The following is an 18157-nucleotide window of genomic DNA, read 5'->3' as shown; positions in this document are numbered from 1 at the left end:
GAGCTTTACAGTCCATCATCTCTGCCTGTGCGCGCGCGCGTGTGTTTGTGCGCCTGTGCGGGCTCTCTGTTTGTTTTGAACTCTGAGATGTTTGTCTTTTTTTGCCTCTTGTCTTTTCTTTCTGGGTGTTAGTGTTTTCGTTGCGCGCGTGTGCGTCTTGTGTCTGCGTCCATGTCTTGCCCCATTTCATAAACACCTTGTAGACTCTCATTTTCTCTGCTGTGTTTACCTCACCGACCAGACATCTTGGTGTGCTGTTAGTAAACTCTCATGCACGCGCGCTCCCACACGTACACACACACACACACACATACGCACACATGTATCACAAAACCTCATAAACACTGCAGACACATTAAAGGCAGTATCATAGCAGAGCATAGGCAGTGAGACGGCAACCTTTAATTCACTCACCAAACATGGTAATTGATTAGCACCTCACTCTTTTTCACCAAAATACCATTCTCCTCTCTCCACTGTGGGAAGATCCATGTCTGTACACTCACAGATATGAACAGATGCAAAAGTGTCTCCCTTGTTAGAGCAGTTTCACCTAAGCCAGAGCTTCCCTCCCTTGTTGCGACCATGTTGAGCAGCAGGCGACCTCTCTGAATGCGTCTGTAAAGCAAACAGTGCCATCTAGTGAACGGAAGCTCAACATTTTCTCCTCACTTAACCCTTCAGGCCAGCACAGTCGCAGTGATCTTCTAACTCAACAGTACCCCACAGTAGTCGTACTTGAACGCATATATTTTTTTAAACATACAGCATTTAGAGCTGCTCCTCTAAGCCTCTGAGAGCCTCATTTAATAAAGATGGGATCGTGGTTCGCGTAAAAGAGGCTGTGGGCAGCCTGGAATGTCCTCTAGAGCCCGGCATCTATTTTTAATCTGTTACCTTTTTTTTTTTCTATTTTCTTTTCTTTTACCACTTCCTCCATCTCATAAAGAAAGTTAATTAAACTCCCTTAGAGTGCGCATCATGTGATGGAAAAAGTAGCGGGTGAAACAAGTTTGCTTCTCCCTGTGGAGAAATGCTAGAGAGGAACGCGGCTAATTAGCCACCATGTTTTACGCTGTGTGTATTTTCATAACAGTAACATCCAGATGCACGGCTGTGTTGAAGTTTATTTTTCTTATTTGGTTGCTTGTTAAAGTACCCCTCTTCTTTCTTGCCCAGGTTGCAGGGGGTAGCACGTCTCATCAGGTCAGCTTCTCCTACTTCAACGGCTTCAACTCGCTGCTCAACAATATGGAGCTGATTAGAAAGATCTACAGCACTCTGGCTGGCCACCGCCGAGATGTGGAAGTCACTAAAGGTACCCGGGGAGAACTTCCCACTCCCCTCCCTGTATATATAACACATACCTATTATAACTGAGATGGCAAAAAAAGCAGATTCACATTTATGTAATACAGACCACAGTCACAAAACAAATGTAAGTATGCACCACATGCACAGTAATGCGCTTTCCAGATAGGTATGTCTATGTGCGTTGTACAGGGCTTGGAGACTTGTTTTTGTTTGGGTTACTTCCTTCCCAGTGGCATTTAAATGGGCATGCTGGATTCAACCCAGCACACGTACTGCATGCCCACAGTCCCTGATGGTGCCTGTCTTGTCTATTACATATCCTGGCAGTGATCTGAGGAACACAGGAAAAACTTCATTTCATTTGAAAAACAAAGAATAAAAGTGGGTAAAATTCTGCTCCTTGCTTTTGAGTCTGTGTTGTTTAACCCTGTAGATCCAGTGTCATTTATATGCTTAATACTAACTCCACAGTCTACATTACTGTAAAGCAAATATGCAAAGCTACAGCATAATGAAAAAAGACGCTTTTCTTTATTGAAAAAAAAACATACTGTTGTATTTCTCATAACTTATTTTATATGTATCTTTCTGTCTCCATTAGTTAGTTCCTTTAAATCTCTCTCCCTTGTTTGCCCCACTTGCTGTCTCTCATTCCTTTCTTCAGTACTTGGCAGGGCTAATGGCTTTCAATGTCTTTCTCCCTTTTGCCATCTTTTTCTTTTTGACTCCCTCTTGAGCTCTAGTTGTCTTTAAGAAACCATTCTGACCTCTCTCCACATGGCTCCAGGCCACTAACGGAGCCTTATGATGCTATCTGAAGCCTTATCAGGGGTGTGGACTGTACCCGACCCAGACCAAAAGCCCGTACACTCTACAAACTGTTCCCACCAAGGGTACACGAAGGCCTGGGCTTGGCTCGACCCAGGGTGGCCCGCAGCCAGCCAGGCCTTCACGGCCACCGCCTATCTACTCTCCACTCCCGAAGTCATTAAGGCCTCCTTGGGGACTGCGAATGCTCAGCTCCACACAAATAGCGCACACACATCTGCATGTATCAAGACTGTGTACATGTTGCAACACACGCTTCTCTAGCATTTCTCACATAACGCTCAAGCATTAAAATGCATTAACACAGCCAAGCATGCACACATGTGTAATAATCCTGATTGATTCCTGATGTGCAACAAGGCCACTGTTTTGCAGAGACACCATTACAGTGCTCACAAAGCTGTACGCGTATATTTGGGCGTATGCACACAGGGGACCTATATAGGAGATGCACTTTTTTGGGCTAGCAGTGCACTGCCACAGAACAAGTCACGACTGTGTACCTTTAGGCCCTTTCAGACATACGCTCCTTTTCATTAATGTGATGGCATCATGTTGGCTTTTTTTAAAACCTAGCCTCTTTTTGCATGAAAGTCCAAACTTACAATCCTGCTTGTCCGGCCCGTTAACAGTTGTGTGTGATTTTTAACTTTGCACAAGAATGAGTGCATGCAGGCACATTAACACATTGGCATTCACAAGACTGAGACATCATCGTGTCTCTTCTATTTTTTTGGTCAATGCCCTATGTATTTATAATGCAGGGCTAAAAAGGTTTTTCATTAGACACCTGCTTTCTGTCTGTCTCACAGTCACATGCTACCCAAACTAATGTCATAGAAGGCTCGAAGCTGCCCGTTTGGGTAAAAATGGCTGAACAGACATTTTCTGCACACAGCAAAATGTCTGAAGTGTTCTCGCTTTGGCACAGACATCTGTCCATGAACATTACAGAGTGCCTTTAGTTTCTGTAGGAGCACACTGACCTCTTCAAAGTCAGCAAGCATAGTTTTACATCCCGAGTTTTTCTCTTGTCCACTTTGCTCTACAGTTTATTTATTAGATGTTGAAATCTTTATCTTTGCTACAATGACAGTCTTTGACAGATCGGATTAACAAGACTTCTAATTTTTTTGACTTTGATTAGTTTGCTGTGAGTTCATTGCATTCATGTGGCATGAAACGGCAACGTGAGCCACTCATAAGCCGTTCTTATGTCACAGAGTTACATTTAAGCAGAAGGCGCAGCATTAGTAACTTCATTAATTACTTATAATTAATTATACCTGACATGTAAGTCAGGATCTAGCAGCAAATCACTCTGCATACTTGATCTCTTGATGACAGAGAGTAACAGTTTATAAGCTAGTCTTTAATTATTGTCTCATTGGTTTACTAAAGTATGTTTGGATGATGCGACTTCTGTAATTATCAGTGTAATTTTCTTAACACTGATATTCTAATATCAGTGTTAAGAAAATTCCGACCTCGGTCGGCTGGGTGTCTTACACATAACATTATGTAAGTACTTTGGCTTATTGTCATGGGAGTGTTTGAATGAAGCCGTAATAGTAAAAGGGACCTTCTGTCTAAACAGCAGAATAAATCAGTTTAACAGGCCAATGAAGCCAGCAATGTTACATGTCCTAAGCTGAGGAGAGATGTCTGGCTCTTACTAACAACAGATCTAAAACGTAAATTGTTGCGATCAGATTTTTGACCTTTTTTGTCTGCCACCAATCAGTCCAGACTGAGATGACTCAAAAAATCTTTTGCGCAGACATCCCATGTCCTCATGGTTTGAGACCTGTTTACTATTAAGCTGATTGGCATGAAATTTTATGGAAACACTCGTGGTTCAGATTTAGATAATGACTTAGGTGTTCCCCTGACTTTTCCTCAGCGCTATCATTGACATTTGCGTTTGACATTTTTGGTTTTGAGTCAAGTTCACTGTGGATCGCTGTGAGTTTTCAGTGCAAACATTCATCCCTTTAAACTTTAACCACTTTGGTGATTCCATGACTTTTATTTTTCCCTCGGTGGTAACTATCAGATGTGACCACGCTGACGTGATAAACTCAGACGGTGAGCGTGACGAACAAACCTGCTTTGTGATGCTTTGTAATTTTGAAAATGTTAGCACGCTGACGCTTCCATTAAAAAGCAGCGTCGTGCCTATTTATGGCATCCAAGATTATCTTAGCAAGGGATAGTAGGAGTTTTTCTTTAAATATCAAGCAGTAATATAAAGTTGGTAAATGCTTTTCTAGGGTTTTCCCCATCTACTTCCCAGCATTGTTCTTTTTTCCCCCCCTAAATTATTTATTCTTGTGTAACTATTCTGCCTCACATGCTTGTTGGCATTACCTGCTTTTACTCATAGATGTGTGTGTATGTGATAGAGAAAGAGGGGGGGGGGAAGAGAGAGCATGCCTCGGGGGTAAGCTGAGCCTCTGTGGGGTGAATGGCTCCAGTGTAGGACGACTTTGTCACAACCCCAGCCTGCTGCTCTTTGAATAAAGCAGGTCAAACAATGGTGACTCCTCCACTGTAAGCCTGCCTACAGTCAACCTGTTCCTTTTTCATTTAACAATAGAGCAGGTCTTAAGTTACGACATGCTAAAGCTGCCTCAAAGAGGTCTTAAAGTCATAACTCTCCATGGCCGTATTTCTTTATTTTAATTTCTTCAGCGTGCTTTGACACATTGTACTCTTAACTCACAACCAACTCGCAGAGGGAAGCTGCCGTGAGTGACAGAAGTTGAAGGAAAAATCCATCATATGGAGCCATAACATTAACGCAGCCACTGACAATAACTCGGATAACTCCAACTCCTCGTCAGGGAGACGAGGAGTTCGAGGACCCACTTTATTTTTGGTGTATGTGTTCTGTAGTGACAAGAGCAACAAAGGGATAATGCACTGCAGCAAAGTCCAGTGTTTATCGTTTAACAACACATCCTGTTGTGAGATGTGATGTCTGTGTTGCCTTGAGTCATTCAGTCCAATCTCTTAAAATATTGGTCTAACATGTGAAAGAGTCCTGGTCCGAGACTGGGAGGAGACAAAAACCTGTGAGGGTTGCACCATGAAGGGTATATCTGGTATGACAATCTGGTGAAAGAAGCTTTCATTATCTATGATATTTGTCAGCCAGAAAAATAACAAATTGCTACATTCACACTATAAACACTTTGTGACTGCTACACCACATCATTGCACTGCTAAAAGAACAAGTAGGTCGTGAGCTTATAGCTCCATGTTTCTACTGAAGATGGCGTGCAGCCAGTCACATCCCGAGCAGTGGTGTGAACACAGCATTAAGGGAGAGCTGTTGTCTTAAGAGTAGGGTGGGTGAAGAATCTCTGAACTTGCTTAAAGTAAAGATATTTAGGAGAGCGAAGTGGACAGGCAGATTGGGGTGTTGATGTAATGTTGTACACTGAAGGTGAAAGTACACTGAAGGTGAACCGTGCCTCAAAGCTCCGCTCTTTATTTACCTGTCGATTCACATCTTAAGACTCCTCTGTGATTGTGTCTTTTGAACTGTTATCTCAGATGTTTAGAATTCAGTTAAATTTTATTTCTATAGAGTCAAATTACAGCAACAGTTGCTTCAAGGTGCTTTAGACTGTAAGGTAAAGATCCCGCTAAAATATGAGAGAAACCCCAACAATCAAATAACCACCTATGTGTATACATCACTCCTCATTTAATCATTACAGGGAGTGCAGAATTATTAGGCAAGTTGTATTTTTGAGGAATAATTTTATTATTGAACAACAACCATGTTCTCAATGAACCCAAAAAACTCATTAATATCAAAGCTGAATGTTTTTGGAAGTAGTTTTTAGTTTGTTTTTAGTTTTAGCTATTTTAGGGGGATATCTGTGTGTGCAGGTGACTATTACTGTGCATAATTATTAGGCAACTTAACAAAAAACAAATATATACCCATTTCAATTATTTATTTTTACCAGTGACACCAATATAACATCTCCACATTCACAAATATACATTTCTGACATTCAAAAACAAAACAAAAACAAATCAGCGACCAATATAGCCACCTTTCTTTGCAAGGACACTCAAAAGCCTGCCATCCATGGATTCTGTCAGTGTTTTGATCTGTTCACCATCAACATTGCGTGCAGCAGCAACCACAGCCTCCCAGACACTGTTCAGAGAGGTGTACTGTTTTCCCTCCTTGTAAATCTCACATTTGATGATGGACCACAGGTTCTCAATGGGGTTAAGATCAGGTGAACAAGGTGGCCATGTCATTAGTTTTTCTTCTTTTATACCCTTTCTTGCCAGCCACGCTGTGGAGTACTTGGACGCGTGTGATGGAGCATTGTCCTGCATGAAAATCATGTTTTTCTTGAAGGATGCAGACTTCTTCCTGTACCACTGCTTGAAGAAGGTGTCTTCCAGAAACTGGCAGTAGGACTGGGAGTTGAGCTTGACTCCATCCTCAACCCGAAAAGGCCCCACAAGCTCATCTTTGATGATACCAGCCCAAACCAGTACTCCACCTCCACCTTGCTGCCGTCTGAGTCGGACTGGAGCTCTCTGCCCTTTACCAATCCAGCCACGGGCCCATCCATCTGGCCCATCAAGACTCACTCTCATTTCATCAGTCCATAAAACCTTAGAAAAACCAGTCTTGAGATATTTCTTGGCCCAGTCTTGACGTTTCAGCTTGTGTGTCTTGTTCAGTGGTGGTCGTCTTTCAGCCTTTCTTACCTTGGCCATGTCTCTGAGTATTGCACACCTTGTGCTTTTGGGCACTCCAGTGATGTTGCAGCTCTGAAATATGGCCAAACTGGTGGCAAGTGGCATCTTGGCAGCTGCACGCTTGACTTTTCTCAGTTCATGGGCAGTTATTTTGCACCTTGGTTTTTCCACACGCTTCTTGCAACCCTGTTGACTATTTTGAATGAAACGCTTGATTTTTCGATGATCACGCTTCAGAAGCTTTGCAATTTTGAGACTGCTGCATCCCTCTGCAAGATATCTCACTATTTTTGACTTTTCTAAGCCTGTCAAGTCCTTCTTTTGACCCATTTTGCCAAAGGAAAGGACGTTGCCTAATAATTATGCACACCTGATATAGGGCTTTGGAGTTGACGTCATGCCGCAATGCATTGTGGGAGCGCAGCTCCATTTTCGGGGTCTACGAATCAAAACAAACACACTGTGTTGGAACGACGACGACAAGAAACATGCTTAAAAGCAGTCCAGATTGCAGATTGCGTCCAGAGGCGAAGCAGCGGTACTTGAAAAAAAATAGAGTGCATCCCAAATCTGGACCCATATGAAATACGGCAGTGGAGTAAAGACCCAGACGACTTACCGCCACTGTCCTACCCCGATATCTTCACGTATCTTGTTTGTGGAGTAAGCGCTTACACAGCGAACCAGTTTCGTAATTACAAGTCACTGGAGGCGCACATCCAATTTACAAATGGCTAGGTGCAAGATTTGGCTATTTTCAAGCCGCCAAACTCTGAGTACGTCGTCAAAGTAAGTCAGCTGGAGTGCATCGAGTGTAATAGCCATTTTCCACCTCCCACCATAATTAATGTTACACATTTATCATTGAACTGCTAAAATATCGTTATCATATTATATGCCCATAATTGTAAAGTACATGCAAATTAACACATTGATAATCGGGTAAATTATTAACGCCAATTTGTGTCCTTCCTGTCTCATTTCATTTATTGTCTTTACATCAACCAATCAAGTCACTCCATTCTATGTTTGATCGCAATTTCTATAACTTCCGAGACCACCAACGATGATATTATTCAGCTATAAAGTGTGATGTGAACATATTTAGAACTTACCAGAATGAAAATGTCTTGAGCACACCAACTGATATCTGGAGACAGAACAGAACTTGATATCAGCTCGTCTCACGGCTGCTATCCAGGCTAGACGCCTTCGTTTGGTAATATCCGATACATGAGCTCCTTCATGTTGCTTCCAGGTTGGGAAAGCATAAAAAGACAATCCAAACTTATTCCCGTGCCGGTCGTAAGATCGAACATTGCAGCCGACCACACAGCAAGTACGAACCATGGCTATGCTTTCGCTCCTTACTTAGACCCCCAAAATGGCGGATCGGGCCAAAATCCTTTCCACGCCCACCCCCGTGACATCACGCTCCAAAGCCCTATAGGGTGTTGATGTCATTAGACCACACCCCTTCTCATTACAGAGATGCACATCACCTAATATGCTTAATTGGTAGTAGGCTTTCGAGCCTATACAGCTTGGAGTAAGACAACATGCATGAAGAGGATGATGTGGACAAAATACTCATTTGCCTAATAATTCTGCACTCCCTGTAGTTATTATTAATCTCTGGCTCTCTTCCACAGCAAATCTTTGTCCTGTCTTCTTCCCCTAACCCCAACCAATCGCGGCAGATGACCGCCCCTACTCAAGCGTGGTTCTGCTGAAGGTTTCTTTCTGTTAAACAAAAGCACTTCCCACTGTCGCCAAGTTGTTGCTCAAAGGAGGTCTTATGATTGTTGGGGTTTTCTCTGTTTTCTTTGTATAATTGTAGGGTCTTAAGCTTACAATCTAAACTGGCTTGAGGCAATTGTAGTTGTGATTTTATGCTATATAAATAAAATTGAATTGAATTGAGCAACCACTTGGCGACAGTGGGAAGGAAAAACACCCTTTTAACAGGAAGAAACCTCCAGCGAACCTAGCTCAAAGAGGGGACGCCGTCTAGCATGATGGCTGTGGCTCAGGAGGTGGATTAGATTGTCTACTAATCAGAAAGTTGGTGGTCTAATCCCCAACTCCCCTAGTCTGCATGTTGAAGTGTCCTTCGGCAAGTTACTGAACCCAGACTTGTCCCAAATGCATCCATTGGAGTCTGAATGTTAGAAAAAACTGCTTGTGTGTGTGTGTGTGTGTGTGTGTGTGTGTGTGTGTGTGTGTGTGTGTGTGTATGAATGAAGCATGAGTGACTGACTAAGAAAGCGCTGTATAAGTACAGTCCATTTAACGGCTGGAGGCAAAGTGGAGGGAGACGAGCAGCTCTCCCTCCCTGATTATTTGCATTGAAACAAGCCAGTTGTGGGTTCAAGTTTGTGATTAAAGTGCTTCCCTTTAGAGTTTGCCAGAAATGCACTACAAAAGTGACACAGTATATTTCCTGGCCAAGGGGACACCATCTTGGTTCTTGACTGTTACATGTGACCCGGACAGAGATAGGCAGAGGCTATGTATCAAGTTTTAAATACTTCTACATATATTTAAATATTTTATTAGTGAAAACATGATGGAAAATCTGCCTTTTCCTGCAGAGGAGTTTATCGTGGCAGCTCAAAGGTTCGGCCAGGTGACGCCCATGGAGGTCGACATCCTCTTTCAGCTGGCTGACCTGTCGGAGCCTCGTGGGTAAGATGATCATATGACAAAGAACTTCTTAATATTAAAAGAAGTTGTATAGAAAGTAAAGTAAAAGTAGAAAATGACATACTTCTTAGGTGGCTGGTGTTCAAACTGAATTATTTTAGATAGACACTACTGGCTTGTGTACTTTCTTTCATGTTTATTTCACAAGAAAGCAGAAAATATTTGGTGATTTTGATCTGTATTAAACCAGTATAGAAGACGCAATTGAATTAATACTTTAGCCAGGTTGCCTCTGCTGAGCTAGTCAAGTACTTATGCAGTATAAGACTATTCCAAACTTGCCACCCTGAAGGGAAAATTTTGCCCCGGGGTCCATACCTCAGAGAGACGAACACTCTGTCAAACTTCTCTGCAGTGGATCAAAAGAGTCAGACCTGTATCCAGTGCCAGGGAATCTTCTTTCAGTCTGAACCTAAACCAAACTCCCATTTATTCTAAAGAAAAAAAAAAGAGGAGCAGTTTCAGTCCCTGTAATCCGTGGCACAAAACAACTGTATATGTCTCACATTCCCCCACTTCCTTTGCATCTGCCTCGCGGCCCGACCAGTACGCTCATAATTTCTAACCCCGGCCTGAGAAACCACCTGATTATTATTTCTGGGCAATGGGATACTTTAATAGCCCAGTAGCTCCACTCCCCTTGATTGGAGATGTGAGAGATAATAGTCCCAATATACAGACGAGATGGGGAGGGGGGGGATTTGGCGTTCCCAGTTCCCTGAGCCTGGGAATTCTGTGACCGTCAAAGAGATGCAATAGAGAGACATGAAAAGATTAAATATCTTTGTTATACTTGGATGAAGTGATAAAGGAAGCATGAGTCATCACTTTCTATTGGTCGGTTATCCAACGCTGTCATGCCAAGCACAGGTCTGGATTTGTGAATGCCACAATATTTTCATCTGAAACGATGTTGTCTTTAAACTCTGAGTAACTTCAGACCGATGGGTTTCCTTGAGCTCGGTGATACATGGGTGGATTGTTATAATCCTCTGAGAGTTACTTGAACCTTCTCACTCTCTGTCTCTTTCTCTGTCTCCACCAGACGTGTTGGTTTAGCGGACATTGAGAAGATTGCTCCGCTGGAGGAAGGCGCCCTGCCCTACAACTTGGCTGAAGTCCAGAGACAGGTAGAGAATATGAAGACTTGTTGATGTGTTTGGTTTCCTCTTCCACACTGGCAGCTCCTTTCCCTTTTGATACATTCTCTTAGGCTAAATGTGACTGCAAAGATAAAGAAGATTTACAATTTTAGGTTAATGATAGCTCCTGCATGTAAATAATCCACCAAAACAAGCATAGAAGTGAAATGCAGGAGTAACAGATCCAACTAAGTTTAGTCAGGTATAAAAATGGAAAGTTGGCCAGTACTCATCAGTCCTACTCCCTTTCAGTTGTTCCCACCAAGTTTTAAGTAATTTCCCATCATTGAATTGAACCTTAAAAGACTTTCTTCAGAGAAAACACCGCTTTGCCTCTCCCTGGCGTGCGGTTGACATCTTGAAAAACAAACGCACAAAAATCAAGAAATCCATGGAAACAAAGACAAGCAGAGCCATCCTCAAGAGCTAATGAATGTCAAACATACTTCATGTTGACTATAGTAGCTGGATAATAAGAGCAATTTGTAACAAAGAAAATCAAGAAGGACGTACAGATGGATGAGCAGAAGACAGTTTTCTTTCTCCAGCTGTTTGGTCAGGGCTGTGTTGCCTGGTGGGTTCCAGCACTACAGTAGAGGCTTGGCCAGGCCATACTGGAGCAGGCTTGGGCCAAAGGGGAGAAAGCAAAGGGGCCCAGCACTGCACAGACGCCAGTCCCACCACAATGAGCCACTTTAGGCCCTTGTGGTTTGGACTCAGGGGCTGGCCCTCAGTTTACTGGAGCGCTCTCTCCTCATCTTTGCTACTTCTTTCCCCATTTCTTTTTTTTTCTTCTTTAAATCTACTCCCTCCCTCTCTCTCATACATGTTTGAGTTGTTCTCTCTTTATATCCTGTTAACTTGTTTCCTCTTTCTCCATTAAACATGCTGACAGTATTGAAACGTTTAATCATTTCTCATGAAGTAGAAGAGCAGGATATGTGAAGGGAGCATGGGTACAGTTTGACAGGTGGACGTGTTCCAGCTGAGACTCCCCCACCTCTTCCATTCTCACTGCGCATGCGCACACACACACACACACACACACACACACACACACACACACACACACGCACAAACGCAAAGCTACAACCCTACAAAAGCAGCCACCCCCAAACAGGGTCTAGTGGTCAGGGCTCAGGAGACCAGCCAAAGCAACAGGTGCCTCAGGTGAATGGGGGAGTGTGGCTGTTACCATTCCTCTGTTCTTTGCATGGTGAAGTGATAATGATCACAAAGGTCTTTTTCAGGTGGCACTGAATACACCTTTGTGATTCAAGTTAATCTAAGGGAGTAACAGACTTGTTAAGATATGTTAAGAGATCATATGTTGATCTGATGATCATACCTTTTTATGTATACTCATATATGCATACTGTTTGGGGGGGGGTTGTTATTTTTTGAGTCAAGGTAGACTTTGGAAGACATTTGGATGGGATATGTAATATACAGTGTTCCCTCGTTTATCACAGGTGTTACGTTCTAAAAATAACCCGCAATAGGTGAAATCCGCAAAGTAGCAAACTGTATTTTTTACAATTATTATAGATGTTTTAAGGCTATTAAACCCCTCACTACACACTTTATACACTTTTCTCAGACAGGCATCAACATTTTCACAAGTTTCTCTTATGTATGATAGAATGAAACCAAAGATCATACCCTGTTTTCAGGTCCAGAAGATGGGAATAGAGCAGCAATGTGTGTTTTTATTTCCAGGTATGGTTTTAGTGCATTGGGATCATTATCATGCTGAAAAATGAAGCCGTGCTAATTTGGGTTGCCACTGATTTTCAGTCCAGTTCTTGTGTAATTCGGCATATTTAAATTTTAAAAAAGGAAAGAAAATATATGTTGTTACAAGCTGCTAAAGATACAATTTAAAATTGGTTCTTTGCTAAGTTATCTGTTATGTGTGGACACAGCACCGGCTCATGCTCACAGATAGGTGCCTTTTTTGTATTTGATTGATCCATAGGTCAGAGTTTAGCGGCTTAACAAACACAAAAGATTCCTCTGAAAAATGTCAGGTACAAGGCCTGGACTGAAAATGAGTGAAAAAGCAACAATTGTCCAAAGAAAAACTTTTGAGAGCCCGGAGAACTACAGCTAAAAGAACTTTAAAAATTACAAGAAAGTCCCAATGGAAACAAAATGGAACAAAATCAAGGGTGACTTTTCCTCAAGACTTTTGCGCAGCATGACATCAGTTCAACAAATTATGCTTGGCAAGTAATTTTTTTGATAATCATGCTTGTAATTTTATTTGTTTAAAGCTAAACATCCTCCAGTTAAAGTTTGACAAGTTTTTCACCTTTATCATAATCTAAACAATTAATATCAGAAAAATACAAAAACATTATTAGGATGAGACTTAATATCTTTGATTAGAATTAATGACGTTCTGCTCATCCATTTCTATTTCTCCTGAGCATTATTTTATTAAATGAATGTTGTACTGTATACAAATGTAACTGTGCTAGACTGTCAGACGGATTTACTAGCGTTGGATTCTGGGTGGAAATAGGTGCGTGGCATACAGGGTTTTACAAGAATCAGGATTAAAGTGTGCTGTCCTGTCAGGTGTATGTACTGCAAGCTCTCATCTTCAGCTCCTGTCTCACGTCCTTACTAACGTCTTAATTGTCTCTTCTCCTGCGCACGGGCAGCACTCGGGCAGCGACGGCTCCCGCCCCATCCTTATCCAGGTGACAGAGTCGATCTACAGATTCGCTCTTGGCTCAGTAGCAGGGGGTAAGAGTCACGCCCCATTGGCTCCCTACATACCTTCACCCCACCACCCACCCATCCATCCACCTACCTGCTTGCCTGCCTACCTACCACCCCCCGCCCTGTGCTGTCCTCATAAGAAAAGGGTGAGAGAGAATGGACAATGGCCCCTCTATTGCCCTTTCCTTACAAGAGCAACAGTCACTCTCCTGCTTAAAGAGAAGTGTTCCCTCTCTTCCTTGTTCTCGCTCAGTCTCTGTCTCCTACACTCGCTCAGTCTAGCTCTGTCCTGTCTCATGCCTCTCTGGGTGCCATGGGAAAACCCTCTTGTGCGTTCTTTTGTACCTTTGTGAGTGATGAGAAGACAGACGTGACGGTGGTAGTGAAGGGTGGTGCCCAGGTCTTGTGTTTGGCTCCAGACACCCCACTGTTTTTCCTCCTCCCTTCCTTCATTCCTCCCTTCTCCTCCTCCTCCTTTCCCAAGGGAGACAGCTTAATAAGGAGGTATGGGTCCATCATCCCTTCTTCTTCTTTCTCGGTCTCTCTCTAATTAAGCCTGTCGCCTTGGGTCGGTTCTTTTTGTTTGTGTCCGCGTGACAGGCTGAAGACACTACAACTCACAACACATCTTTATTAACATTATTCCCAAAGACTTCCCCTTCCTCCTCCTCCTCCTCCGTCTCTGCTCTTAAAGGGTCATTTCACACAAATTACCAAAACATTTTTTCCACCTTTCTATAGTGGGATCTGACAGTGCAGGTAGTTTTTGTTTTTGTTTTGTTCTTTTAATCCCCCCCCTCCCCCCCCAATAATAAAAATGAGCAGAGTCGGTACTGAAAAAGATTTTTGTCGGCTTTATTAAATTGCTAAGTGAAATATAACGTTTGATAGTGAGATTTTGATTACTGATATAAGCCACAACTTCTTTATAAGATCACCTGTTCCACTCTTTTGTGCACAACTTTCAGTTATGACCTGACATTTATTTAAACACTATCATTAAGATTAAAACATGATATTTGTTAAGTCAAGCAAGTCTTTTCTAGTCTGTTTTACAGCGAGCCTTTTATGAATTCATTTATGAACTTCCCTCCAGTCTTCCAAGCTCACTGGTGATTGAGACAATTTTGCTTAAAAAAATTTGTATGCACCACTTAATCTTTTTGTATACATGTATGAGGCTCTGCGTGTTCTTTACTGAGATTATTTTAGAGACTATGCTGTTAAAACAGATCACAGGTCTTTCTACTTAATAATTACTGTAGTCTCAATGAAAGCCACTATATTTTTGTACTTGGAAACAAACTAGTCTGTGTCTGTAGTTACACTTTGTACAAGTTATTCCTCATGAGTTATATAAACATATGTTAGCCTATGTGTGTAGCACTTTATCAGTGTTTCCTTTTGATGTTGTGAAACACAGGAAAGGGTTACAGATGCTGGTTAAGGTAAGTAAAGTGGGGAAAAATATTGTATTGCAACTCTTGAGACTATTACCAATATACTAGAACCAAAAATTAAAAACATATATATTAAAAGATGCAGGTGGTCTACACAGTGCTGCAAATGCACTCACCGGCTACATCATTTGGGTACACCTAGCAAGTACTGCGTTGTCCCCCTTTTTGCTTTCAAAACTGCCTTAATTCTTCATGGCACAGATTCAGCAAGCTGCTGCAAACATTCCTCAGAGATTTTGACATGACAGCATCACACAGTTGCTGTTCATGATGTGGATCTTCTGTTCCCCTCACATCGTAAAAGTGCCCTATTGGATTGAGGTGGATGGGGAGGCCGTGCTCAACTGGTACTAAAGGGGCCCAAAGTGTGCCAAGAAAATGTCCCCCAGACTATTAAACCACCACCAGCACCCTGAAATATTACAACACGTCAGGATTGATCCATGGTGTCATGTTGTTTACAGCAAATTCTAAATCCAACATCTAAATGCTACAGCAGAAATCGAGACTTATTGGAGCCGGCAACACTTTTCCAATCTTCTATTGTCCAACTTTGATGAGCCTGTGTGAATTCCTCTCCTTTGCTCACAGAATCGATACCTGGTGTGGTCTTCTGCTCCTGCAGTCCATCTGCTTCAAGGCTGGACATGTTGTGCATTCAGAGATGCTCTTCTGCATAACTTGTTTGTTACTGTTACCTATCAGCAGTCTCGCCATTCTCCTATTACCTCTGGTATCAACAAGGCATTTTAGTTCATAGAACTGCCACTCACTAGAGATTTTCTCATTTTCTGACCATTCTCTGTAAACACTAGAGATCCACTTTAACAATTCCAATTTGTGAAACACTCTGACCAGCACGTCCGGCATCAACACCCATGCTACACTCAAAGTCAGTTAAATCACCTTCCTTCCCCATTCACCAAGTCTGTGTACAGGATTAAATTCTTCTCATGTTTGCATTAATGTATTAACATTCGAACAGGTGTACCTAATGAAGTGGTCGGTGAGTGTAAATACATAATTCCTTATTGTCTTGGAATATGTGCCATGGAATAATAGGTATTGTGGATGATCGTGATAGCATGTTATTGTGAGTCACTCAGTTTTCCATGGGGAGAGAAACAGTAGTGGTCATAAGACCTACTGTAAATAAAAAATCTGTTTCATAAAAACACTCAGCATCTAAATAAACGTGTCTCGCTCTCTGCAGCTGTGGGTGCAACAGCAGTGTACCCCATTGATCTGGTGAAGACACGCATGCAGAACCAGAGGAGCAGCGGGTCACTGGTGGGAGAGCTCATGTACAAGAACAGCTTCGACTGCTTCAAGAAGGTGGTGCGCTACGAGGGCTTCTTCGGACTTTACCGAGGTCAGCATACATGTAGAGAACACGCGAACCTCCAGTGTTATTTATTCATACTCGACATATACACAAACAAAGACACGAACTTAATATTGAACCAAAGTTACAGAAATCCTGAGAGTTTGAAACTAAATGTTGAGAAGGTTTCTGACAGAAGCTGTGGGGGTGAGTCAGATGTTAAAGGCTACAGACTATAAAAGATGGCATGACACAGTGGTTATTGGACTCGACATTTTGAAGCCTCAAAGTTAGCATTTTGACCCCCGTTTTTCTTTTAGAGCCAGAAGTTAGCATATTTGGATGATTTCTTTGATGACAATAAACATCCATGAACTACTGTAAGTACTGAAAGTGTAATAGACCAAAAAAATATCAAAACCTCACAAAAATGGTCCTGACATTCACATACCGACACACTCTGATGGCTGCGTTGGGGGGGGCGCAGGGTTCAGTATTTAATCCAGACTAGAGGAGTCGGGATTAATCCAACACCGACCTGCACTGTGCAACATTCATCCCAAATCTGGTTTTTATTGTTTTGTTCATGTGTTTTAATACTGTTAAGGTGGGTATTTTTTCATGCAAGTCTATGAAGATTGACTTGTTTTTGGAGCCAGCTGGAAATTACAATTTTTGGCTTCATTTTTCATCTCAGGAAGTTGCTCCTTTGTTGAGAATCTCTCATATGCATTCACTAAAATGTATCACAGGCACTTTCCACATAACTTTTATCAGTATTTTAAATAAAACTTTATGTGGTTTTAACAAACAGCTCTTTACATTTAGTCAACACTAAAGTAAATCGAATCCTTCCTCAAAAGGTTTTCAGGGAAAACAACTCACTGGCGGTCAAATCTACAAAACAGGTTTTTAAAGTAAAGGAGGGGCTGAGATGAGGGAGTACAAAGAAGAATCGAGTAGTAGGAACAATGAAAGAGAAGGGAATCGAGAGAAGATGAGAGAAGAAAAGTGTAGGGTGGACAGGAGGGCGGTGTGAGTTCACCTCTCTGTTGACCTGGCTTCTTTGAAGTGATTACCGGCTGGCTGGGGACTTTCAGAGCAGCACAATGAACGTCACACGCAAAGCCACATACCTTGAGGCCTGTGTCACGATGTAGTGATGTCGCACGTCTAGACCTACACACCGGTGCAAACACATTACAGACACACAAGTATGTAGGCATGCAGGGGACTACTTGGGCATGCAGGTACGTACATACCAGGGCACGACACCAGTAATGACTACCTGCCCTGCCTTCAGAAACTGCGGTTAGAGTGTCTGCATTGTTGGGGTCAGATTAAAGGAGGATTGAAAAGAGGTCTCCTGGAATGACGGTGGGGCTTTAAAAAAAAAATCCTACGATTTTGATTGACAGAACTAGGTTTCGTGAGAGGAAACTTGAATGCTTGAATTTCTGTGGGAAACAAAGGCTATGAAGAGTGAAGTGACAGACGCAGACAGGTCTGGCTCCAGGTAGAAGGCGAGACAGGTATCCTGGCACCTAAACTGTAGTTATGTAATGTAAGTTGAAAGGGCCATCTCTGTTGAAACATTCTTCAGAAGGAAGAGAAGGGAATTAACGGCCCAAAACTGCTTTACGGTGCGATGCTGGGACAGCACACGAAAGAAACACGATGGCAAGACCAAATAGTCAATAACAAACCTGTTGTGTATATTCTGTTTTCATGAACACATGTCTGCTGATTTTTCTCTTTTTCAGGCTAGCCAAAACTTGCAACTTCCAAATTGGGTATATGATTGTGTGTGTGGTTGTTTGTGTGTGTATGTTTGGCCTCACTACACACAAAGGACTCGATTATGAAGTGCGAGTGCTACTTTGAACAAATGGTTGAGCGTGAGTGATTCGTGC

The 18157-nt window shown here is 42.3% G+C and overlaps 1 protein-coding gene across 2 annotated transcripts in view; it reads left to right on the top strand.

The window, feature by feature from the left end:
* slc25a13 (solute carrier family 25 member 13) overlaps positions 1-18157 on the top strand; it is a 53835-nt gene that overhangs the window by 18597 nt on the left and 17081 nt on the right. For both annotated transcript variants that reach the window (XM_085345920.1, XM_085345918.1), the window contains exons 7-11: positions 1180-1318; positions 9477-9570; positions 10634-10718; positions 13400-13484; positions 16134-16292. In XM_085345920.1, the coding sequence (XP_085202046.1) occupies positions 1180-1318; positions 9477-9570; positions 10634-10718; positions 13400-13484; positions 16134-16292 (562 nt within the window). The remainder of the gene's footprint in view (positions 1-1179; positions 1319-9476; positions 9571-10633; positions 10719-13399; positions 13485-16133; positions 16293-18157) is intronic.

This window comes from Diplotaxodon limnothrissa, linkage group LG22 (assembly GCF_057381915.1).
Source record: "Diplotaxodon limnothrissa isolate DT_005_m linkage group LG22, D_limnothrissa_male_GT1.1, whole genome shotgun sequence".
NCBI lineage: Eukaryota > Metazoa > Chordata > Actinopteri > Cichliformes > Cichlidae > Diplotaxodon > Diplotaxodon limnothrissa.
This window is presented reverse-complemented; position numbering and strand designations above follow the sequence as displayed.